Source organism: Tauraco erythrolophus, chromosome 8, assembly GCF_009769465.1.
Source record: "Tauraco erythrolophus isolate bTauEry1 chromosome 8, bTauEry1.pri, whole genome shotgun sequence".
Classification (NCBI taxonomy): Eukaryota; Metazoa; Chordata; class Aves; order Musophagiformes; family Musophagidae; genus Tauraco; species Tauraco erythrolophus.
Genome location: NC_141472.1, coordinates 28324209 through 28350404, shown reverse-complemented (window position 1 = coordinate 28350404; position 26196 = coordinate 28324209). Strand labels below are relative to the sequence as shown.

Here is a 26196-nt window from a genome sequence, read left to right as displayed (position 1 = left end):
CTAAGGGGTCTCCACAGTGATAGGACCTGAAATTTTCTCCACTGGGAGAAAGAGCTGCCAAACTCTGCAAGCTTTGTTCATCAGTGGAAGCTGATCTGACTGCTTTTTAAGAAAATACAGAGAACGTTTCTGCAGGAACCCAGCAGACAAGGCTAGAGGAAATATGAAGGGAAGAAGAGATGCCTTCTGTAGCATAGCTCTGCCCCATCTCTTCTGTCTGCTAGAATCCCCCAATATGCAATGTATTTCACATCTCAGGAGCATATTGTCTCCATTTGCACCTTTTAAAGTCCTGCATAGTAGCATAAAGGGATGGCACAAGGAGGTTGTGGGAGATGAGAGAACTGTGCTATGGAAGGAAAAGACCCTCATCAGTATTTCTGCCATCAATGCTTTGGAGAGGAAAGAAAAACAGAATCCAAAACCCCAAACCCTACACTAAATTTGCACTTGTTCTCTCAGGCTGGCAGCCTAGAAGTTCATAAACTCAGAAGTACCTTGTTTTGGAGTAAACTGTTCTGAAAACAGTTTCCAATGGCTTCCCCGAGTTTGCTTTGCTGGTGGCAGCCCTTCGGCTCCATGCTGGCACGTGTATGAAGCTCTTTGAACAAGTTTTGACCTTCCTTTAGCCCCTCTGCCCATCAAGCCAGCTAATGACATGCTTCGTATTGCACAGAACACATACAATTGACAAGTTCATAGTGTTGTTTAAATATTAAACAGTCTAGATGGGCTTTTGAGTCTTACGCCACTATGAAAAGGCTCGGACCATACCCATCTCTGAAATCGGGCTGCGGGATCATTTGCACAGTAAGACAGACAATAAGACTTGTATACATCGCCATGCAACAGAAGAGACCCCGAACCGCCAGCCCTAAATGGAAAGTTTATTTCTAAGCACAATATATGGAAAAACCAAACCAACAAACCCCACAGATATAGAAAACGTTGTAGCAAATCCCTGGTCAAGTAGGACTTCATGTCTGTCACTACCCTGCACCTCACAGCCGCTTAAAATGTCATGCAATGGAGGAGAGGGCACTCAGATGACACCCTCCGCTTCGGATCAAGGAGGATCTCCAAGCAGGAGAGGGCCGATGGGACTCCCGCTGAGTGATTCGGACTGTAACCAACGAAAGGGCAGCGCTGCTCACCCCCACCACGCACTTCGTGACTACCAGTGGTAGACTTAGCACTTCAACGGGCTTTACCAACGTGGATTCTCACAACACCCCTGTGAGGTAGGTACGTATTGTTATTCCCCCTTGCGTGGAGGGGGGACTGAGCCAAACAGCCCAAGGCTACAGAGTCGGTGGCAGAGCTGGAGTGAGAGTATGCAGAGTCCTGTGCGCTCAGACTACTAGGTTGCACCACTCTTTCACAGCAAGTTGTGCTTCTGACCTCATGAACTTTTAGCCGTCAGCCAAATTAAAGGAATTTGACATCTCCACATTAAATGAGCGGAGGGCAGGGAGGGAAACAACATCATGTCTGACAGCTGTCCTGTCATCTGTATGTGCTTCCCCCTTCCCAAAACCATCACAATTAGCCATCTCTTGGAATGAGGACAGCTTCCAGGGCAGGCATGGGGGCGAGAGGCTGCTGGGTTTGCTTGTTTTGGCCAGGTTTCTCTCTACTGTCGATGAGAAGAAGTTCTTCCAGAGACCATTAATTGCAACACCTTCATTCTGGGGTAGCCACTTTTAGAGATGATTGGAATTGCCCCTTCCCTCTCCCTCCTCCCACCAATATCCCTTCCCTCTTCTCTTCCAAAAGCACTCTTTGGTAGATAGTAATATTGGTCAGATAAAGGTATAGTGGCCTCAGAAACCATGCAGTTTCACATGGGTCCTCAGTAAGTCAGCTTTCTTGGCTGGTGTTTCATCTCCCACATTCTCTGCCAGAGAAGTACCTGTTCTGTTGCATTCCGATATTCAAAGGGACACTGTCAAGTAATCGAGGTGTAAAATACAACCTGCCTTAAGATGCTAACCTCCATCTTCAATGTTGCAGAATGGCTGGTGTGTTCAAACCTGGGCACCTTCCCCAGTCCAGAAACGCCTGACCCACGATGGCCTAGCTGCCGAAGGAGCTGGTGGCTTGTGTTTGCCTTGGCTCCAGTAGAAGCTGCAAGAGGTGCTGGTATGATGACAGAAGGCAGTCGGACACAGCCATTGTGCAATGTTGCTCAGCACTTCTACAAACTGGACACAGTTTGACTGAAGTCCTTATCTTAATTTTGGGGGGAGTTGGGTTCAAACTTTATCACTACGGGCTCATCATTTTGGCGTTGCTGAGCTGTTGCTCTTCAATTGGCTAATCGGATTTTTGGGGCTCCTGCTCTTACACTTCCTTTGTGGCACTTGCACTGGCGAAACAGCTCAACTCCGTATAGCTGAGACATACCCTCCGTAGAGCAAGGACAGTCAGCAGGAAATCAGTAACGTGGATTTCCTCCTGTTGCAGAGGAAGGACGGGGATGGTGAAAGAAATGGGGTGAGTGGAGAGAACGGTACGTGCCCAAATGGAAAAGGACAAAATCAGTAGGGAAAGAAATTTTATTTTCAAGCTTGTAAGAGAATATTACAAACAATGGAGAGTAAAAAAAGCCCAAACCCTAAAAACTATTTAAAAAGTACTTGACAGTGTCCCTTTAATATCCACAAATGATTCAGCCATTGTGCATTGAAAGAGAATGTTCCTGAAGAGCAACCGGTACCTTCGAGGATATATCCCAGAGAAGGAGACTTATTAGAAGTGTTACATATTCGGTCGGCAACTGTGTTCCCTCTTCAGATTAACTCTCTCTTGAATGATTGAATGGAATAGACTCTGTAGTAAACTAACAGACTGGATGTGAAAGGCTCAGCCTACAAGACTGAGTGAGACTGTTGCAAATCGAGCAGCAGGGATACAGACACACAAAAAAATAAGATGTACATCTCTAATGCATGAGTGTCTAAATCAGCAAGGCAGCAGAAACCCACCGAGATGGGTCAGCTTCTTGTGACTGGAGTACAATGGAAGGAAATTAACCTGGAATGTCTGCATGGAAAATGATGTGAGTGGCAAGATTGGGATGCTGGATTTGGGGTTATGAAGGCATAAATCACACCAGTACTTGTGCTTGAAACACCTGCGGAGCATTTGTACAAAATTTGCCCAAAATGCCTATACGTCGAATAAAGGTCATGGAGCACCCTCCCCCCGCCCCCAATTCCCCCCCTCACAAACCCTTTGTCAGGAACATTATGAAAAAAACAGGATATTTGTTTTGGTGAAATTTGGATACGCCTGGGTTTTGTTAGATTTTCTTGGTAGGATGATTCAATCTCTCTTTCTGTAAATCAATACCGAAAAATCCCCGGTTATTTCACTTCAGGTATCCTATGGTAAATCGAACAAAGCTCTAGAGTGACTCATGAAACAAAATGACTCATAGCCCTGGTTCACCATCTGGAAAATAAAAATACTCCAAATATTTCATTCCCTTTCTTGTTTTTATAAGTCTCACACTGTGTGTGTGTGTTTGTGTGCGCGTGCGTGTGTGGACGGAGGGGCGTGTACAGAGCGTTACCTATTCCAGGTAATAGGATTTGTAAGACATGCTCAACCATCTGTTCCTCTGCTTCCCCAGAACTCTGCCTACTCAGTTTGTAGTCTGTATTGCACTTGTTTTGTTGTTTGTTTTTTTTTTTTTGTGATTTGTGTTGTTGTTTTTTTTTTCTTTTTTTTTTCTTTTTTTTTTTTTTTTAAACTGGCTGGAAAACATTAACCTCTTTAGCATGAGTGTGCAGCTCTCCCTCCACCTGCTTTTTTCCTCAGCTGGCCAGGTGCTGCCTCTTGTATCTTGTGCAGTTACCGAAAAGAAAAGGAGGGGAAAAAAAAGAAAGAAAAGAAGAAAAAAAGAAAAGGAAAGAGAAAGAAAAAGGCACACCATGCTCCTCTGCTTTATGAGTTCTTTGTCTCCTCCGCTTCGTGATAAGGCCTCCTGAATTCCTCGGCTCAGACCGTCGTGACCCTCATGACGAGCTCTCTGTTACTACTAGACTGACTCCTCTGTTCGTGAGGCCTCAGGTGGCTGAGTATATGCAGGATGGTATAAGCACAGTGGTGGTCAGAGAGGGTGCCTGTGGCATGGCCGGCAGCCCGTGCCCCGCTGTCGGCTGGAGCGGAGTTAGTGGCTGTACCACCAGTGGAGGACGAGTGGGTGGTTTGGGAGGAGGGGCGCTGATTTGTCCTCGTCCCTGTTTTTTGTTCCTCCATGTCCTTTGTTTTGTCATAGTTCAGCACTTTCCACTGCTGATTGACCGCCTGCCACCGTTTAAAAATCCGGTAAACCGAGGGCCCTTCGTGTATTATTAGACCTGGAGGGAAGGGGGAAAGAAGTAAACATAAAACAGAAACAAAACTTTAGAGAGAATCATAAACCTACCCCAGCATCCTGCCCCCAGCTAGCTGGTTAGCTTGGCTCTCCCTCAGCCACTGTTTATTCAACGATAGATAAATCATATATTTTAATTACTGACTGGCAAAGCACCAGTGCTCCTGCTCTGCTGGATCCCTTTTCCCCTGAATTAAAAGGATTACAGCTTTATCTCAGCAATCAATAAATGGATCGTAAATGCAGCAGAGCGAGTTATGCTCCTACAGCAACACAGTATCTGTTTACCAATAAGCGCCCGAGGTTTATCTGTCGCTGGACTAGTTTTGCATGCTGCATAGGCATGATTCACCATGCCAACGGCGTGTGTTTGGAAGGGCTGTAACTGGATCTGACGTGCCGGTGACGTCTGCTGCACCAGCGTCATGTGCGTGCACTGCCCGAGCTTCTCCCTACACACGCAGCAGCCGAGCAGACACGCATAGCGAGGCCAGAGCAAAACAAGGGTCTGTCTACACCCGTAAATGGCTTGTCATCCTAGGCAAAGTTTTGCTCATCTGCAGAGCAGGTACCTCATCATATGTTATCGCTTCCTTCCATGAGGAGAGAGCAACGCGCTTGAGAGAATGGGCAGGTGAGCTCACACGGTGCGTGTGCCAAGTATGCACGTAATGCATATGTCCTGCTTCCCACCGGCATATAGCAGAAGTCATGTCCGAGGGATGGCACTGGGCTGTAGGACACCTGAATTCTAACGGTCTCTGCATGTGAAAGACAGTGAGTAGCTCAGGCCCTGCCACCCATCAGTTAGCTCACCTCCCAGCAGGCTCTGTCATCCTCCCTACCCTTGAAAGAGGATTGAAGGATTAGATAATATTAGAAGTTGTTTAGAAGATGACGGTACTTGAGTATGAAGCTCTGTTATTATCCAAGCTGCCAGGCTTTGGCTAGACCCTTTGAATGCACTAGAAACAGCAGTGACTGCAACACTGTGTTGTTCTTCTCCACTGAGGCTGGAGGAAGCTGCAACCACTCCTGTAGACTGGCTTAGTTGGCACACACATAATTAACAAGCTTTGCTAGAGAGTGGGATTTATGCAGAACGAGCTGGGTCTGAGTTTCCTTGTTTTGTAGCAATCTGTCTGTTGTTAGGAAAGTGCCTTTGCACCCCATGTAACTGAAGCCAGACCAGCAGGTAGGAGGTACTGGGTGAGTTAGCACCTGGATAGCTTCATTGTTCTTAATAACTGTGGCTTTACTGTTCTTGGTCAGGATCAAGATTATCAGAAACATTTTTAGAAAGAGCAGGTCTCTTCCCTACCCGTCACAAGCATATTAACACAAGGACAAAGAACAAAAGACGCACAAGAAGTAAGAAGCAGAATCATGCCGAAATGAGGAGGTTGCCTCAACCAGCAGTGTATTGGAAGATGATGGTTCACCACAGAATAAAGTGGTTTACTGCTATCCCTGATGAATCAAATGCTAGGGCTTTACCCTCCACCTAGCTTTTCCAGATTGTTCTAGTTTCTGATGACAGGTAATTACTGAAGTAAACCCGTGCTGTATCAAAACCCAAAATATCTGAAGGTCATCTTACCCTTCGAGCTGACCTCCCCATTACTCATGGGATGCAGCCACCTGGTTTCTTTGGGTCTGCATCCGATTTTACAGAGTTTAAACTGTAGCTTCAGTACAGATTGAGTTTCTAGCCTCTCTGGTTCTAAGCAGAACTAGAAGCCCTGCTGACTTGATCACAGATTAGCTTCAGGGGGACTTTCACATTCAGCATAATGGGGTGCTGAGCCTGCTTACTGGCTGTAGAAGTAATTACATTTGATTGATGGTTTAAGTATTCAAATCTGGCTATTTTGGAACAGGGAATGGCATTGGGCACTACAGTGTCAGAGAGATCTTCACTCTGGTTCCCACAGGCCACCGAGATTGCACAGGTGTAATCCTATAGTGATGCCAGCTTTTCATAACCGAACACCATGTGTCATAATAGAAAAATGTGGGTTTTCCTCTCTACTTTGAAACACGGCTGAGAATTCTGACGTCTTCTGATCAAAGCATCAACCATAAAAAGCAGCACTTAGGGAAAGCCTGCAGATCCAGCCAAGGAGACAGAGCTTTGAAGCAGGCCTGGAGTGGATGGGCCCATGACAAGGGACATTGGACATCTATTTAAAAGAGCTATCCAATCTGTAATGAATGAAATTCCACTCTGATCAATGACAGAGCCAAAGTTTCCCTGAGATCACTTTAAGACTTGCATAAAAGAACTGAAATCGAATGTTTTCTCCTTGGCTGTAGAACATTCTCCATAGAATCAAATCCATTCTCCAAAGTATTAAACACTGAGCCAGGATTGTAAATCTATTCTTAATTACCTTATCACAAATATTTAATGTGCAGCCTGATTCAAGAGGGCTGTTTATAAAATTCTTGTTTGTTTGCTTTCTAATTATAAATGTTTATGATCTTATGCAATTAACTGTGTGATGCTGATGGATGGGTTGCTGAGTCAACTGAGCACCTGTTTTCTTAGATAATTTTGGTTTCCAAGTATTTATAAAAGTACAAAATAACTTGTTTTCCTCTGTATTTACTGGGCTCTAAATTACTTATCGATTTCCCCGTGTCAAGCTCAGGAAGCTGTAAAATTAAAAAGGAACCAAGTGGAGGGGTGGGCAGGGAGGCAGAAGTAACAGTGATTCATTTGCAAGAGTGAATGCCAAGAGTAAGCAAGAGATCATCAGTTTATATCAAGTTGCAGGACGCTTAATGCTGCCATCAAAACAAATTTTGTCTGCCTGTGATAAATTAGGATTGGAATTCCTTCATTCAGCTCTGTGCATCCCCTTCCAGAAACACTCCTCCCTCGAGGATCATTCTTGATAACAGAGGTGAGACTTTCCAATTAAAGGCCAGACTTAAGTGGGAAATCCTTCAGGAAGAACTGTATTCAACTAGAAGCATCCAGCTAGAAACAATTATTCCTTAAACCAAATCCCGTGTATGTGAGGAAGATAGCAGGTTGGTGGGGCCTTCTCTCTTTATGCTCTTCTCTCTTTTCAACACAGAAATGTCTATATGAGAATTTCGGATGGATTCTGGTAATGGCCTGATCCTTTTCCACTCCTCTCAAATTTATCTCGCCCTCTTCTGCTTCACGAAATCTGTTCTCAATGGATTCTCTGTGAAAACCATGATCTTCGGAAGGAAAAATCTCTGTGAGTTTCATGCAAACTGTTGTTTGGTCCAGGTTGTTGCCTGGTCCATGTGGAGTTGGTGAAATCAAAGTCCTATGGAACACGGGCACTGAAGATGTGCTGTTCTCATTCCCATTTTCTCATGTAGAGACCTGGCCAGACCAGCATCAGAAGAAATTCCTTAAGCTGAAAATTGCTGAATGCTGGAAGAAGTATTTAGGGGAACTATAATACACACTTGTCATCTTCTTATTTCACTTTTGTGTCTGTTCGTGGCCATTGATGGAAACAGGGCAGCTGGCTAGATGAACCCTTGGCCATTCTCATATTCTTAGACATTTCTACTTGCACTGGCTTGTGCCATGAAAAGATGGCTCTGGAGATGGAGACAGCCCATATTATGTGATGGGGTCATTATTAACCTGACGACAAAGTCTAAAAATACCTTCTAATGCCTCTGCTTGCATTGCCACATTGATGTGGCCATGCTGTTCCCAGGACAAGACACAGTATCTCTGAGCTAACGTGGTAGGGCTAACCCATGCAGCGCTCTGAAATAACACATGCTGAATCTGGAACAATACGTAGAGGAAACCATACTGATGTATTCATGGTGTTCACTCTCTCCATCTATTAGCCTTTTTCGCTCTTTCTCTTGTGGCTTTATTATTATTGAGTTCATTCAGAGGGTCAGATCATGGTCAGCCCTGTGGAGATCTGTAGAGTCCAGGCAGGAGGGACTAGTGATGATCCTGGGTGCAGGGATTACTTCCCAGAGCTGACAAGCTGCTTTGTGCATCACAGCACAGGCAAACAGAACAATACCTTGGCAATAAGTTATACCAAAACTGTACACATTGCTCACGCTGGTATCTTATTATGCTCTCTTTCATTTATTATACATGGGAGACTACCCAGCACCTAACCACTGCTCACAGCAAGTGATCCAGCCTCAAGGAGCACAAAGCCTGGTCCAGATTGGATTTAAAGCAACAGGTAAGCAACATCAATACAATTAGCTAGGCAAGAGTTGTGTCAGCGCAGTTGCGTACTCAATCAGCGCATGCCCACAGCATCTAGGAGAGCAAGCTGACAACTGCTGGCTCTGGGGAAGGATCTACCTCTTCCATTTTTCCCCCACCCTTACTCTCCTTTTCACTCCAGAGCAAGAATAACTGGACTGTCTCTTTTTCAGATGATCGAGATGCAGGCTGCAACAGAGCTAGCTCTGGTGAAGGCAGTTTAATTTCCACATTCTACTGATGGCCACAGCTAACCCGGAGCTTCTGGACTCTTAAAATTCAAGAGTGAGAAGAAGAGTAAGACCAAGGGTGAGTACCATGGCCCAGAAGTAAGGCTCATGTTACTGTAGGATTTCTCTACCTTTGCAATACCTGCCCACACTGCATCATGATCCATGTGGGCAGTCTCTGTGCAAGGAAATGTTCTTGGTGCTGAGGATGGAAACATTTGGGCTGTGTGCAGGTGGCACTGTTTCTTGGGATTAGCTGGGACAGAGGTGCATTGGTATCAGTGGGCCTGTGGCATGACCAGTCGAGAAAGAGGTCCTCAGCCCAGTGGGCTGTTGGAAGAGCATGGACAAAAGCCAGATGTCACAAGGACACCTGTTGTTTGTGCCTCCACATGCGCAAGGGGAGATAGCTGGCGTGCCACCATCCTGTGAGATTAACCCAAATGGCTGTGAGCCTCCAATTTAAAGCAGCTTTGGAGCAGCAGTTTCCCAGAAATGACAACCTTCTGCACACTGTCAGCCTCTGCCACCAAGTGGTTTTTTCACCAGGACTTTCAGTCTCTCATTAACCTTCCTCTTATTCCAACACTTGCCATGCATTTTCTTGAAAGAGGCAGGTAAATTCTTGGGGCAGAAACTGTTTCTTCTGTTTGCCAGTAAAGAAACCACCAAAACAAGTCTTCTGCTGACAGTGAGTGGTACATCACCCCTGGGCTGACACACTGTCTACAGGAGGAAAGATTACAGTCCATTTCAGCCTGTTACTCTGTCCTGCTTCTCATAAAGTCCCTGTCCTGCCACCTGAGCTGTCACCTCTTGTTTCCACCTTCAGCAGCACTTTCCCCCTTCGATTTCCTTTGTAAATGCAGTTTCACCTCAGCCAGACAGCTGCCGTGCTTTAGCCTGTTTCTGTTGCTTTCATTGCTAGGAGTCAGGGGAAGATTATGGCAGCTGTGATCAAAGCTTAATGTTTGCACCCACAGCAGCGGTGGCTCAGGCCAAGGCAAACCAATCCTCCTGGGAGATAACACCTTCATTGCCAGGCTTTGCCTCTATTGACATCATCGTGTACACAAACCCTTCCCTTCCCTTCTGTGAATTCTTTCAGCTTTTGTGGCAATCTCAAATTTCCCCACTTTTTTTCCAAAGCTTCAGCAGCTCAGCCCTCACAAAGCCCTCTTTGCTTTAATCTCATCCTACATGCTCCATCCTTAGCCTCCTTTTATCTTAATCTAAAAGCAGAAAAGTGGCTGTACTGATTCAGACAAGGGGTCTGTCTGTCATAGCATCCTGTCTCCAGCCGTGGCCAACAGAACAAGAAAGGGCATAAAAACAAATCCAGGAGAGTGATGTTTCCTTGATGGGCTCTGGACAGTGCAGGAACCATACCTAGCCACAGATGGTCTTTTTAGGCTCATTTATGTTCGCCAGCCATAGGTTTCTAGTGTAGTACAGTAAAGTGTACTGACTTTTGCTCTGCACTCTGCGTTTGCTCAAGTTAGGCGGTCCCGCCGATTTCCAAATTCTCGTAGTACCCAAGAGATCGCTCCGTTCCAAAGCGTGCTTTAGAAATAACCATGAATCTCTGCCTCACCTCAGCTTTGCAAGTACTTCACAGTATGTGGGAGATGAGTCACTGAGCTCGCTCTTGACCCTTCCAATCCATACTACTTTTCAGTGCAATCTCCTGTACTTTATTCCTCATCCATGACGCAAGGTAGTCCTTGGGGAAAGAGAACCAGAGGGACTTTTTCCTGCAAATATGGGCTGAGAAAAGAGCTCCTAGTATCTGGCATCCCTCAGCATTGTGGCAGGGTCAGTTCCAGCTGAATATGACAAGTTCTTTAGGCAACCTAGCACCTCGAAATCCTCCAGTGGCAGGCAATGGGCAAAGAGGGTGAACCAGGGAGCAGGAAGAGGTAGATTCATAATTGTAAGCAATGTCATGGCACCAGTGGGACTCTGCACTTGGGCTGATTTGGGATGGGAGATGTGAACATGGGAGCTGATCAGGTGGAGAATCAGGTAACGCCCTCTCTCTCCTCACTCCTGTTCCATCATCTCCAGAATGTCTTCATTTCATCTCCCTTTTTCTGCAAGTGAACTGCCCAGGAGGGTGCAGTCCCCAGAGCAGAGGTGCAGAATCAGCACTGTACACCCCACCTTTCTTTTGATATCCTGATGAAATAAACTGGTATGTCACAGGATCACTGTCTTCAGCAGTGTGACTGCCTGGTCCAGCGTGCATTTGGGATTCTGATTTCTCCTTCCTCAGGATAGTGCTTTGTACTTCTCTTTATTCAATTCCATCGTGTTGATTTCTCCAATTTGCCAAGATCATTTCAATTTCTGATCTGATCCTCCAGAGTGCTTGCAGCCTTTCCAAGCCTGTTATCATCTGTGAATTTTATAACAGCACTGCCTATTTCGTTATCTAAGCCATTAATAAAAATATTGAAGAGAGCAGACTCCAAAACAGCCCTACTTGAAACGTGTTTCCAGTTTACAGTACACCACTGACAACTACTGAGAAAGCAGTTTTTCAATTGGCTGTACCCCTGCTTTATAGTTATTTAATCTAGACCACATTTCTCTGGTTTAGGAGAGTCTTAAGGCAAAGCATCCACAGCACATAAAACTGACTGCTTCCTCCTTAGCCACTAGGACAATTACCCTTCCAAATTAGATACGGTTATACTCTTGTGCTCATCAATTGGTTAGTCAAAAAATTATTCTAATATCTTTCTATGAATCAGTTAAGCTGATTTGCCCTTCATTTCCTTGATCCTCAGTTCCTACCTTCTTTAATGACAGACATTATATTTAAAGCTAGACACTCTGCTTGCATTTCCCCAGCTGCCTGACACCTCCTGCATCCTCCCCAAGTTCCTGATTATAAAACACTCCCAGGTCAGAGACTGCTCCTGCAGCTTCCTCTGAAGTTCATTAGGACATGCTGACAAGGACAGAGCTAACTCGTTTGAATATTTTTGAGTCTGTTCTTTTCTGATTCTGCCCTGGGCTCCTTTCTCCTCATTAAAATTATTTCAGTTAAGTTTTGAAGAGTCAAACAAAGGCAACATTTAACTCTTTGGCCCTTTTTGCATCAAATATTATTTGAGCTCTTAGACTTGCCTTGTTCATCTTCTTACTTTACATATACTTATGGACCTATTTCTTGTTGCCTTTTGTATCTCTGGATGGTCATCCTAGGGCTCAGCTCTGACAGCTCTCCATGCCTGTGTTCCTAGAGACTTGTCATTAGTTGCAGCTTCTTCTTTCTGCCTTTTGTGTGATTGCAGCTTCAGATTTTGGGTCCTTAAACAGCTCCTGATGCAGCCTCAATGCTCTCTTCTCACACTTCTGAGCTTTCCCCTGCACAGGAACAGTTTGCTTTTTGCCTTTAGTGTCATCCCTTTTGGCAGCCATGAGCTGTTCGCAGTTCTTTTATCCTTCAGATTGCCTTCCCAAGGGACACTCTCTGCTCTGGACCCCTGAGGCTGCTGCTGCTGCTTTTCTGGAGTCCATTATCCTCACATCATACTTTTCCTCAGCTCAGGAATGCTTTCATTGCACAGACACTTTTCATACAGACTACTGCTACATTCAGATTTTTAGGGATTCTCCGCTTTCAGATGAAATCAAATAGGAAGTATAGACTCCTTCGTAACTGTTACCCCTGCTTTCCAAAATATGTATTTTGTCCCCAAAATGTTTCAAGAGCTTAGCACACAGTCTATCTTGCATACAAGGGAAGTCCAGGTAATGGATGACCTGGGACCTCTGGCACTGTCTTTTAAACATTTCTGGTAGTTGCAAGACACTAGAGCAGTGAGCAGGATGTCTCTAGTCCACAAGATATCTAGCAAAGGTCTGCTCTGAATAATGCTGGAACTGTACAAGCAGAGTGTGCAAGCTCAGAAATATCCAGCATTGAATGACATATAGTATGCATTGAAAACGTATTCGTGATGATTAGAGCTTGAATGAATGCTTAGCGTATGGAAAAAATAATTGGCTGATCATAATCAGGCATTTTCTAAACAATCATTCTCCATGCACATTTTTTAATATCTAAGGAACTAATTAAATATGCAAGAATCTGGGCTGTGTTTTGGCTCAGCAGAACTGAGGCAGCTGCATGGCTGAACCCTGTTGAGCTCTATTAACTGCTGGATGACGTGCTGTCATGGAGCCCACGGGTCTGGGAAAGACAAAACACTCCTTCTTCTGTCCATCACCCTTTAAGTGCATTCGCTGTAATGGGACTCCACTGGTAGGCAGCTTTCACAGTGATGTGTGTGCCATGCTTGGCTCTTCTCAGGCCACACGGGCCACAACTCCAGCAAAACTGAAACTGAGCCCCTCGAAGGGTGAGACCTCCATGGCCTGGGCAGAGCCCCCACCAGTGTATATACAAAAGCTCTTCTTGAGGTATGGACTCTTCCATTTTGGGTTATTAACTGCTAACAGCACAAACAGGCTAGACCCCAAGCCTTCAGCTGCTGACTAACGGGTAAATCTTGTGCTTATTATGGCTGTCTCCTCTCGTGCAAGCTGGGGTTCAGGGAAGTCTCTGCCTCAAAGCCTCCTCAGCCCCAGGTGGGCCACAACCCCCCACAAAGGCAATGAGAGCCCTTCTCCTTCCCTGCCTCCTCTGCTCCCTCTAGCAGAGCAACAGGAGCAGCAGGTCCCACCTGAGTGGGACAGGGGATTGGGGGGGGGGGGGCGGGGAAAGTGTTACGCTATGCCCCAAGCTCTCTGCAGCCATTAGCACCTGCCCCCAGACTCAGCAAGAGCCCCACCAGGTGGGAGATGGATCCAGCACGCCAGCATCTTAGAGGGTCCTCACAGTTGCTATTCCACCAGGCGAGCGATCACAGCAGACCTTGCTGCCTGCCATGCTGGTGCAGAGTGTGGGGGGCTGCGGAAAGGAGGCAGCTCTTTTATCAGTGCTGGGAGTGCTTGGTGCGACAGCCGGGAGCGTTTCTCCTCCAGGCAGCACTGTGATTTTGCAGGATGCTGCTGAACTGTACAGCAAGAGACAATTTCCAGGCCATGACACTGCAACACGTCATGAGTTCATGCAACACAGTGATTTCTGTGCGCACAGGATGCTATGGGTTTCCTTTGGAAGCAGGGGCAGTCCATCCCATGTGCATGGTGTTTGTAGCTGGGCAAGGAGGAATGCTTTATGCGGTGTGATGAATTGAGAGGACAGGTAGGACTGCCTGTCATGGGGCTTGTGGAGCTGGTGGGAGCCACGGGCAGTATGTTGTAGGAGCACTGGGGGAGCTTTTATGGCTGCCAGGTAGATGTCAGCTTCTCTTCAAGATGCTACGTTCATCCCAGGGCAGCCATACTCATTCATATTCTCTGCCCACTCTCACGTTCCTCTACGACACATGGGCTGGGCCCTGTAGGGCTGAGCTGGTAAGGCCCAAATGAAGAAAGACTGGCAAAATTATGGAGCTGATGGGAGGTGTCCAACGGACAGGAAATTCCTTTTCATTCAGCATTCCCACATGGTTTGTCTGCAAAGGGAAACCAGCATCAGCCGTCTGCAGGATGCCACCTGTGACAGAGGAGCTGGGCTGACCTCTGGAACCACACGCAGCAACATCATTGCTCTAGAAATGCTGAAATATTTTCAGCTGTAAGCACAGGAGCTACTAACCACCACAACTTGCTCCTGCCCTGCCCAGACTGGCACTTTTCCACTCTGCCTCAAAACTGGGACAAAAAAAACCAAAACAAGAAATAACAGCAAAAATAGGGAAAATAAAACCCAGAGAAACTCTCACTCAGGCAATAGATAAACCATAAACAAAAGCACTCCTGTAAACTCAGCTGGCTGTGGACAGCTACAGCAAAATGGATGTTGTGCCCTTAAGGGCTCTTGTACTCCTGTGGTATTTAATTCACAGCGCACCATAAAGCAGAGGATTAAAGGGCACTCTCTAGCTATGCAGGCAGCAATAAATGAGTCTCTTCTTGGAAAAAGCAAATAAATAAATAAAGACTGAAGCTCCACCAGCAGAACAACCTTGCTTCTGAATCATACATCTCCAGCATCATTCCCTACTTGTAAGTCCACCCATAACCGTGCTACTATAGGAGGGATCGGGCTTGAGGCATTACCCATACACCCCTTCACTCCCTCCTGGCTTTGTAGATAGGTTTATATAGATCCTCTTGCTTCCTTTTTGCTCCAGATTTAAAATAGAGATCAGAACAACACCCCATGTCCTGAAAGGACTTTGTGCACAAGAGGCGAAAGTCACTCATTGTGTGCATGGCAGAGACTTTTAGGTCTTTAAAAGAAGGGAGTAGAAAATAATTTCAAACTGGATTGAACAGAGCACTGGCCAAATGCACATCCTGGTCTCTGGGTCTCTATTTCCAGGCATTCCCAGACAGAAGTCCATGGAGGTGGATACTCATGGTGAGATGAGAAAAAGCACGTGGCTTCCATTTCACTACCACAGCAGTCAGTCCTTCAGGTCTCCGTCCTGAATCTTTCTGTCCTATAACTAACGTTACTTTGACCAAAGCACTGCCCGTGCAGTCATGCTGCATCCTTAGCCATTCCCGGGATGTTTCTTTAAAGGCAAAGCTGGACAACAGCGCTGTTTTGTGTAGAGTTTGGAAATCTGTCTTCACAGTTGCTTGGAGCAAGACTTGAAAAGTCACATGTCCCCCAGAATGGAAGAGTACATACATATTTTCAGACAGGTGAGAATGTTTCATTTGGACTTGAATTTTTTTAAAATGTTGTATTCCAGCTCTGACACTGAATTTAAAACACTCAGCATGAGCAGTCATCTCTAAATGCTAAATCAAAATACTTTGTTCAATAATGATCAAAACATGACATTTGCTTATTCAAGGTAGAACTAGTGCCTCCCTCTCTGCTTTTATTAGCAAATGAAACTCTGTAAGGAAAAACGGGAATAGTTTCAGTGTTTCATATTCTGAGGGATGCAGGTCCTGTCTAAGCCCAATCCTTTCAGACTGCTCCAGCCACCCAAGCGCTCTTTCACTAAGAGGAATAGGGACCAGTTAGGAGAGATATAAAGGTGAGTACAGATGACCCTGAACAGTCTCCTCCAGGGTAATGTAGGGCACATGGACTAAATTAAAGGACCTGGGAGTGCCTCTGAAGTTGCAGGTCGGCATGTGCATTGCAATTGCTTCTACCCCTTTGTTGGAGCGAGACGTGGTCATATTTCCCCTCTGCCATGTAGGAAGGCATCCCAAGGACATGAGGCAGAAGGTGCTCTTTGGCCAGCCTTTTGTTGGGATAAATATGTCCCTGTGACACACCATGGTGCAGCCTGTGTTTGGCTGCTTTGTCCTCTGCAGCGTGACAAAATCTTTCATTGCAGACCCCAGGATTTCTGTGAGATTTCCAGAAGCCTTCCACCTTGGGTGCTGTGGCCTCTCCTCTCTGCTCCCTACAGTGTCCCCACAGGTCTCACCCCACCTTCTCCCCTGCAAAGGTCTTCACGTCTCACATAGAGGCACTATTCAAAATTAAGGAAGGCAGTAGGAGCCAAGAGGACAAGGGTCTATAATTTCTGATCCATTGCTAGCTAGGCTCTCTGGCAGGGCAAAATTTTTGCCTTCCTGCTCTGGGTATACAAGTTTCTTCCACCAGAGCTGAAGACCTTTAGGAGCTGTGATACTCAGCTGAGTGAATGCTGTTGCAGGCTAAAAGGGGCAGGTAAGAGTTCATACGCACCTACAGGATCCGTCAATGCTGAGCTGAGAAGAATGAAAGCAGTGAAAGGAACTGAGAGTGGCTAAGCCTACTGCAAAGGTCTGGAGAAGAGCCTTGTAGGACACAGAGAGGTCCATGATGTGGCTGTGGCTGGGCAGAGTGAATTGTCCCACTTGGCATAGTAAATGCCTGGATCTTTGGCTCTTCAGGCTTCTCTGCATTCAGCAGGTAGTGATGACTGCCCACTTCACACTGGCCCTGCCTGAATGTCATTGCTGTGGGTTTGTTTGCTAGCTGGACCTCTTCCAAGAAGGTAAAGTGCTGGCTGAACTACTGGGCACAGGATCCCTGGCATTATTTAATCTTACAGAACAACTTCTGCTGAACACTGCATGGTCATATGGGTATTGTGAATCTAGCTCTGCCATGGGGCAGAGGGACTCAGGCTGTGGCTGCCATTGGTGGGTCTTGGTTCAAGGAGAAAAGCACTGCTTCAGGGAGTAATTTCCAGGCAGAGTAAGTTTAGCAATGCCAAGACTTGTTCCCATCAATGAGGGAAACCTGCACTGCTCAACCTGAGATCACCCATGAGCCTGTCTGCAGTATTCATGCATATAGACTGTTCTATCCAAGTCTGAAAGATGGCTCTATTGGTAGGTAGGCATCCTCCAGGAGAAGAACCGATCAGTCGCTACTTTAAGAAGCGACCCCAGAGCTGGATTAATGTGGCTTCATGTGAATTTCTTCTTACCTTTGCTTCTGGCTCCCTACGGAGCTGGAGACACAGCAAAAAGCAGCCTTATCCGCTATGCAGGGGGCATGACCCCCCTGTGGCCTCATTTTTGACTACGGTGTAGATTTCTCTTGCTATGGCCACAAAGGCATGTCATGGACCACAGCCTCCCACCTCCAGGAGTAACATGTCTGCGGGCAGGAAGGCTGTAGTAGGAGGAGTGATGGGACAGAAGGCAGTTGGAAAAACACAGCCTGGCACAGAGCTGAGGACTTTTTCCATCCTTTACTAGACAGCACAATTTATGCAGCTGGTGCGGGAGATCCTACCAGCTGCCTACAAGGGAATCTCCTGCCATAGTGTAGAAGCTGTGACAGGCAGGTGAGTGCTGCTGCCTCTGCCCACGGATGGGAACTTAACCCAGGGACACTAGGCACTTGATTCCAGCATGGGGTTTAGTGACAGGGAAGCATCGTTCTGATTATAATGTCCCACCCTCGAAAGCACAAGATGCAGTTCACAAGGCAAAAGGATTTCTTTTCCCCCTCAGAAAACGTTAATTATTTTGCCCTCATTAAATGCTAAACACATCGATCCACTGGAGCAAAGACCACCATATGGTTATTCATGACAAAATACATCTCCAGAGCCCTGTTGCAACAGTGGGAAACTGCATGGTGATGGATGTAGTGAAGGATTGTGGAGTTTAAAGGACACGTCTGAAAGGCCAGGTGCTGCTCTGACCGTGGTAGAAGCCAAGCTCCTTCCCTGCAAAAAGGGAGGGGGTTCAGAGCCAGGTCCAAACCCCGTGGCTTTTTGCTCAGCAGCGATGTGCTTGTTCTGCGAAGAGCGTCGGAGCTGCACTGGAGTTCAGTAGGTGCACTGAGCCTCTGCAGAAATGCCCGCTGGTGAAAGCAGCACATATGCACGCATGTTGGCTGGCCCACTCTGCTCTCTTATTGAATAATCAATGCAGCATTAGACAAAAATAGGTCCCATCTTTCAGGAATGGAGGGGAAGCATGTCTTGGCTTTGCCGAGCATCCGTTATTCCTGAATAGCGGCCAAGAAGTCAGTCAGCAAATCAGCTGCGCAGCATCACTTCTCCTGCTGCTGGACCAGGTACAAGACCCTGAATGACTGCTCTTGAGGGACAGTCCTGCCCAGCTGGATTGAGAGTCCCACAAAGCACCCTGTGGGGACTATTCCTGTCTCCACATTCCCCTTTACAGCTAATAAATCAATGATTTGCTCAGCGATTTTTCAAGCATGACCGTTGTGGCTAAATGTATGCAAACCAGGATTCACAGTGCAAAAAAAGGGAATTGGCTGCCTGACTTTAACCCAACTGCCTGCTCTGATTATAGGGCCTGGATCTGGTCACTCCAGAGCTCCTGCTAGCTCCAGTTTGCAGGCAACCTGGGCAAGAAGTGAATGAACAGCATGGCAAGCAGTGCATTAAGCTGAAGGGCATGGAAGACTTCTGCATAATCTCATGGGACTCTTCCAGGTATGTTGAAGCCATGTATGTTTGCTGTCTGGGTTGGTCTCAGGCTTCTCCTCTGAAGACATTTGCTGAACTTCTTTGCCTTGTGCTCTGCCTTTCGTGTGTCATCAAGACAACGCACGGGCTTGGTGCTTCTCCAGAAGTGATTCCCTACTGCTGTAGCAATTCTTCCTGCTTTGTACCTTGGGAGACTACACAGACCTGAATGAAAACATCTGCTTTCCTTTCGAGAATTGGATCAATACAGATGAAGACCCTGAAGACATTTAATTTCTCAGTTTGTCTTTATTTTATTGAGACCCTGACCCCAAAATCCTTTGAATGCTGAGGGCCCAAGTGACCTGGCTAGAAAACACCCTGAAGCTACCTCAGTCTGGCATTTCCTCTAGGAAGCAAAGCTCATTTAAAACAAAACCACATTAGTCTTGGAAGGAAGTTTGAATTGTGACTGTCTCAAGGAAGCTCCATTAATTACTGTTCCCATTGCACTATGAAAGATCAAATGCTGTGGATCGGTTTTAATTGGCTATTGATTTCTTATGTTATTACCTACGGTTGTGCTGAGATGCCATCAGACATACTGGATGCTTTTGATTATTCTTGCTGGCAGCTGGGATTAAAAACAGCGGGCACACACTTCCTGATCTGTAATGGATTGCCATTGAGTGCCAAAAAAAATCGTTGGCAGGATGAATGGTCCTGCTTTGCCTGTCTCTTGTGCTATCGAGCTGCAGTGCAGTTATTGTTGTGAAGGCAAATACCCTCAGGGACTGGCTGCCAAGGAAAGCGAGGGAAAAGCTTCAAAGAGCAGGAGGATTTAGTGCTTGTGAAAGTGCACGGCTGTCAGCACCAAGGCAGGGTGAGTCAGAGAGCAAGGTCTGGGTGGGCACGGACAAAGCAACAGTCCCCACCAGTGATCCAAGGAGAGGCAGATGGGATTGCTTCTGCATCGCTGGGGATAAGCCCTCCGTCATGCCAATCACAGGGATACCCCTGTGTGAGCCCAAGCAGGGCTGCACACACAAACCGCAGCAGTGATGGCCCCGCAGCTAATGGCCTCCCTGAGATGCGCTTCCCCCTTGGAGCCCATCTGGTGATGCCTGAGCCTTGACTGTGACATGCTCTCATTAGCTGGCAGTTCCTCCTTGTTTAACAGGAGATGGCTTCCTGTCCTCCTGACCCCAAATGACACCTTAATCTACAAATGCTGGCTTTCCCTAATCGCACCTTGACAGAGAGGGAGGCAAACTCCTCCTTCCCCCTCCAAGGACTATCATTTAATTAACAGGCAGGTGTCTCTCAGGATTTACAGCCCAGCTCTAAGCTGCTACTCTCCCTACTCAGTAACTCAGGTCTGTGAAGGCTCACTCCATTTATCTCTGCGTTTCGATAACTGCATTTCTGCTAATCCCTCTCTATGCCAGCCTTCTGGATTTACCTCTCATGGGTCCATGGAGAGAGCAGTTAATCAAATGAACAGTTCCCATCTCACTTTTCATTCACTTCCTAGTTGCTGATCTCCGATGTCTGTGTTGTAAATGGCTTCATAGCAGAGCAATACCTACGCTGGCATCACTACCAGTTTCTAGTTTAATCCAACTCTCATATCTGTCCTACAGACATGACCAGAGATAGCACACATGAAAGAGAGAGAGAGATCAGAATCCAAGATGCTAGGGCTGGCTGGATATCAAGAAGAATTTAGTCTGTTCCTCCTGCACAAACTGGGATCATCTCTCTGCAACCTGTTCTTGACATATGTTTTCTAACAGATTCTTTAAAAAAAATCCAGTATTGAAGACTCCCACAAATCCCAAGCAATCCTATCCAGTGCTTCCTGCCTTCCTGTTAGATTTCTGAGAGCAAGGAGGAGAACAATGTTGAAAGTCCATCTTTCCCAGTCCGATGTAGCTTCTGGTGCTTGGGCCATACCATCTGTCCTGCTGGTCGTGAGGAGTAGATTCATCTTACTTTGGTTGTGGTTTTGTTTCCATGGTAGATGAAGGGGTAGCAAATGGTGTCTGTCCCTTACACCGTTTTTGTGGAGCATGCTAGGATCTAGCAAAGTCCAAAGAAAACTAGTGTATTACTGAATGTGAGTGGCTAAGGGTCAAACCCAAGACCCCTGGATTTTGATGCATGGATCAACAGCCTGAGTTAACAGCCGTATTTTGAGAGTTGAGCTTGAAGATGATCTGACTATTCCAGATCAATACAGCTCAAGTGAAGAAAACAGCAACCAAATGATCCGTGCTTAGGGAGAGCTATACGTGCAAGTAAGCACTCGTGCCCTCATCTTTGACTCCATATTGGAAAGATCAGTGCTGCCACGGGATTGCCCATGCAAATTGCCACAGATCTCTCTGTCTTGGCAAATTGCTAGCTAAATCGCTTAATGACTTGGTAGGGAGGAGATCACACAAAACAGCCGGGCAGTTGCTGACTAGGTACATATTCCCTGCCCGATGACAGTCAGGATCTCTGGAGATCTGGTATCTTCTCCAGCTTTGAGACTCAACAGTGCCAGAGGAAGTGTCCTGCTGAGCACCTCCAGTGACAGGGTGTGTAAACTAGCCTCCTGGACAAATGTCACTGGCTACTCAATAGACATGAGACATGCAAGGACAACTGAAGTGGGAACTGGCAGGAACTACAGAGGAGCTTTACTTCAGCACATGTGCTCTTTAGTAAATACCTTGCCTTTCAAACCTCTGCTCCTCTGCCAGTGAAAGTAAAACTTGGGGACAAACTGGGGGAAAGAACAATTGGAATTCATCCAATTAGCGTAGGACCTACAGCATAACATTCTGCTAGCCAAGGCTACCCAGCCTGTTACCAAACATCGCCCAGACAATGTTACATCAGCTGAAAAAAGTGTGGTAGAACTGAGTGCACTTAATGTCATGCTCTTTCCCCATCGCTGAGCATTTCTTAGTTTCTAAATCTTTCCTACCCACCCACAGACTGGAAAGCAAAAGGGGAAAAGGGCTGGACTGTGGAGGAGGAGACACCGAAATGCACAGACAGCACCCTGGTATTTCAAGAACCGTTGTCACTGCAATTATCCATGAGAGGTTTTATCCTGAACTTGCAGCAGTGGAACTAAAGCCCAGGGAGGAGTAACAAGAGGCTTCCGGCCATGCCGGCAGTCAGGAGCAGAACTCTGAATCTTTGGAGCTGGCTTTGCCGAGCTGTGATCAAAGACCCTGCGCAAGGCTGCAAGGTTTGGGCGATGGATAAAGAGAGAGAGAATAGCTGTTCCACAGCGAGGAACTCACTGCGAGTCTTCTAGGGAGCTGGCATTGCTGCATCCATCGTAGTCGAGCAAAGCTATAATGAATGAGGAATTAAACCCAGTCACAGAGTTCCCTTTGATCAGCCCCTTCTGCTGACCTGACCTGGCCTGGCCTCTCCACGGGACATATCAGCCTTTTGGCTAGTGCTAGTGCAGCCTCCTGGAATCAGCAGGGCTAGAGAGAAGTCACTCAGAGGAGAGACCTGACCGCATCGACAGCCAGGGAATCACAGCTCCCCATGACAACCTCATTTGTCACTTGGTTCAGCCTAGGCAGAGGAAGAAGAGGAGGAGGAGGAGGTGGAGAGGAGAGTGAACATCAGATCCCAGCAAGCACTGCTCAGAGCTTCCCTTCCCCACCACTGCAGACCCCGGAGCAGCAGCAGCTGGAATTAAAAGGGTACTGATGCACAAAACAAGTTTTACGCTGGAGCACAGCAGGGGCTGGCTGCATGCACATATGAGCTTTTCTAAGGAAATGTTTGAAATGTATGACAGGCTCACATGGTCCAGAACATCGTCTCTCTTGGTTGATCATGGGTGGGCTGCTTGGCTGCAGGAGCAGACATGCTGCATACAAGTGGAGCCATCTCTGGTGGACACTGCTCTGAGGTGTTGGGCAGAGAAGCCACATACAGAAATGTTAACTCACTGCATCTGTAATGCTTTACACTTGCTTTTGAGTTTGTGGGAAAGTCAGCATGCCTGGCCCACCAGGACTGCCAGCTGCGCAGGGAGGATGTGAGACAAGGGGCCGCCCCAAGCTACTACTCTGAAAAATGTTCCTGGGAACAGGATGGCCACTTGCTCTTTGGCTGGAAAAAATCAAAGCTCCCAGCTTAGGGCATTAAGCTTGATGGTGGCATCAGTGGAGATGAAAAAGGAGCTCTTTTTCCCTTCAGAGAATGTGGAGAAGAGAAAGAGGCCAGACTCTTGAAAAAATAAGAAAGAAATGAAAAACCTCAAATCCGAATCTGTCTGCCCAGTTCCCCTTCAGTTCATGGATGGCGTGGTTTGTTCTCTGCCATGTGGGAGGATTTAGCTCCTATTGACAGATGAGCTAATCAGTTCCCCTCAGCTCTTGAAGCTTTATCAAAGCCATTTAATCATGTTACTGACGTCCACCCAGGCCAGGGCTCTCCACTTCTGTCCTCTGCCAACAAGGCAACACAAATGCATTCCACACACAGGCAAGGATCATTTTTTCCCACTCCCAATTGCACCAGCAAGAGGATGTCCCCAGTGGCCACTGTGCCAAAATGTGGGTGCTGCCCATTTCTCTTTCACCCTGCTTTGCCTCCCTTCATTCCTGGAAACATATAGTAGCTCCACCAGCATCTCATGGAGAAGCAGGATGATATCTACAGGCCGAGCTCACATCTCCTTGTCAGCCCAGTGATGGCTACAGTGGCAGGAATTGATCTGACTTTCAGCAGATCCAAGTCCTGTGCTGGAAGGATGCTGAAGTCAAGAGCCATTTGAACCTGGATACCAGGATGTGCTGTCAAGACCTCTGTCCCTGCCATTGGGTTTGTTTTACTTCTGTGCTGTGGCTCTGTGACAGTGTCCTGCTCCTCCTGAGGGCTGAACTGGAGGTTGTGCTCCTTTCTCTGGGTGGCCCTACCCACACAAACACAAATCCACCAAGCCAAGGGCTAGAGAGAAGTTGTCCCACCAAGTTTCTGGGAGGCTCCTTCTGCCTTTATACCAATGATGGAAGGACTCAGACATGAGGAGCTCTCTGGGATCCTCTTTGCTTCCTGGCAGGGTCACTTGAACTGACATTATCTGGTGGTCTATGCTTGGGTAGACACTGCTCAGGAGCATGTTTGGAGGTGGCTGGTGTTCACTGAACTGTTTCAGTAACCACCACTCTTTCCATGGCCTGGCTGGTGAGTGTCTCTGCCCGTAGGTATCATCAGCTATATCCCCCCCCGACTGCAATGGGGCTACAGCTCTTGGTCTCAGGGAGACCTTCTGGTGCCAGGCTGTCAGCATCTGCTTTGCCATCTGGGCTTGCTCAGTGTGAGGCAGCTTCATCCTCAGAGCTACTCTGTACCAGCAACCTGACAAGGACTCCAGGCTGGGCCATGACCTGGGCTGGTTGAGACTTGCAGCTCCAGGGTGGGCCGAGGAAGTGGCAGCCACCCCTCCCTGGCAGACAGACTGGGCTGGAGAGCCATGTGGAGAGATCCTGCCATACCCAAACATGGAGCAGTGCCTAAATTAGCTACTCCAGAAAGAAAGAAGTTTCTCAAAAGCTTTACACTCCCCAGCCTCTCCCAGATCTCCCCACCCTCTTCTTGCTCTGAAGAGAGATTTGTTTCTCTCTGGGGTTGCTGCAGGTCCCTCTGCCAGCCCAGCCAAGGAGATACTCCGGGGCTGCCCAGACGAACAGAGAGGACTTTAAAATAGGTGTTGCAAAAGCAAAGAGGAGGAAAAGCCAGGGAGGCTCAATTCAGGCTGAGCTGTACCAGCTGGCTCTCCGTGACACCTCCCGCTCTTCTCCGTGGGTAAGCAGGCAGGTGACCTTGGCCGTGCCGTGAGATGCGATCACCCACCTATACAGACAATGTCCATGAAGCCATACATTCCATAGCAGATCTGGAAGAGCAGGTCCTGGCGCTGCCATTTGGCTGAAGGACTGAAGGTCGACCAGATGAGCCACGAGATACTGGCGATGAGGAAGAGGGAACCCAAGATGGCCGCTGCTATCTGAACCTTCTCAATGACTGTCAGAGAGATGGCCTGCCACTGCAAGGGAAGGCAATGGGGAGAGGAGAGGGGACAAGGGGGAGAGAGGAAGGAGAAATAGAAGAGATTAGTTATGTGCGGAACATTGCTGTTTTACCTCATTGTGGTGGTTTTGGAGATCTCAAAGAGCACCTATTACTCCTATGTGCACCCTACACATAGATGCTTTTACCTGGTCCGCATCTGGGGTGGAGCATGGTAGTTGTTCAACATTGCACCGCCCCAGCAGTGCAATGCCTGTCATTCCTGTCAGCATTGCTGAAGAGGAAACGGGGAGGAATCCTGCATCTCACCAGGAAAGCACAGAGACCTGAGGGAGGCACAATGGACTCAGGGCAAGACACTGAAAGTAACATCCCTGTGACAGTATGTGTGTGGTGGCCATCACAAACCAGGACATTCAGTTGATACCTCAAACAAAGGCCAGACATGGTCCTCGGCCAGGGCATCCTATTACCATGAGAAGAAGTGTCTCAGAGAGCTAAGCTTTCCTTTGGAGGCCTCCCATGAGCTGGCTCTGTGCCACTTTGTGAGATCTGACAGGATCACAGCACTAGGTAGGATCTCGCAGCGGCAACGCACATCCCACAAAACTCGTTACAAACAACACAAGTTGCTGTGGTCAGGACACCCTGCCTTTAGGTGATGACACATTCAGGCTGTGTTCCAAGGTAAACGCCAATGCTTCTTCCTCAGAAGAAGAAAAAAATAGAAAAACTCCCCCAAATCCATTCACTATGTCAAATAGCTTTGTATAAGCTACAGTATAAATATCCTAAGCCCAGATCCCTCTCTGTTATCCAGCATAAAACCTCCCCACTCAGACTTACACTGCTGAGAGAACGACTCTGTAAAAACCAAGAGCAGAAATTGTTTCCTTTAACAAGACTTGGCGACATGGTCCGTAGCCCCTCCTGCAAATCAGAAATCAAACGTGTAAACGGGCTGGGGAAAGACAGTCTCTCCTGGCATCGGAGTATATAGGCCACCTTTAGTTGTGAGATACATGCCCTTGAGATCTCAGTGGGACTGGCAGAAGGATAAATAAAGGCGGACTTCAACCTCCTGCAGGTATAGAGGATTCAGAGGAATTGAAAATGTTTAGCCTGGATTAAGCCCAAACTAGTGTCTGTGTGAGGCAGCATCTCTGGTGAGCCCTCAGCACCCTGCCTGTTTGTCAAACGTATCCTGGGACAGCAGGGTCACCCACTGAGCCCTGTCCCATCCTTTTGTAGGGCAAGAAGGGGGTTCAGTTGCTGGGTGTCTCTTTAGTGCCCAGGCCAGCCAGGAGTTACTGATGTTTTTTGGGAGGTAGGAAGGACTTTGAACCTTGA

The 26196-nt window shown here is 47.2% G+C and overlaps 1 protein-coding gene across 2 annotated transcripts in view; it reads right to left on the bottom strand.

Annotated features, from left to right (window-relative positions):
- Positions 1–4005: 4005 nt before the first annotated feature.
- MARCHF4 (membrane associated ring-CH-type finger 4) overlaps positions 4006–26196 on the bottom strand; it is a 100251-nt gene continuing 78060 nt past the window's right edge. For both annotated transcript variants that reach the window (XM_086615254.1, XM_086615255.1), the window contains exons 3-4: positions 24670–24862; positions 4006–4367 (exon numbers count right to left, since the gene is read on the bottom strand). In XM_086615254.1, the coding sequence (XP_086471380.1) occupies positions 4006–4367; positions 24670–24862 (555 nt within the window). The remainder of the gene's footprint in view (positions 4368–24669; positions 24863–26196) is intronic.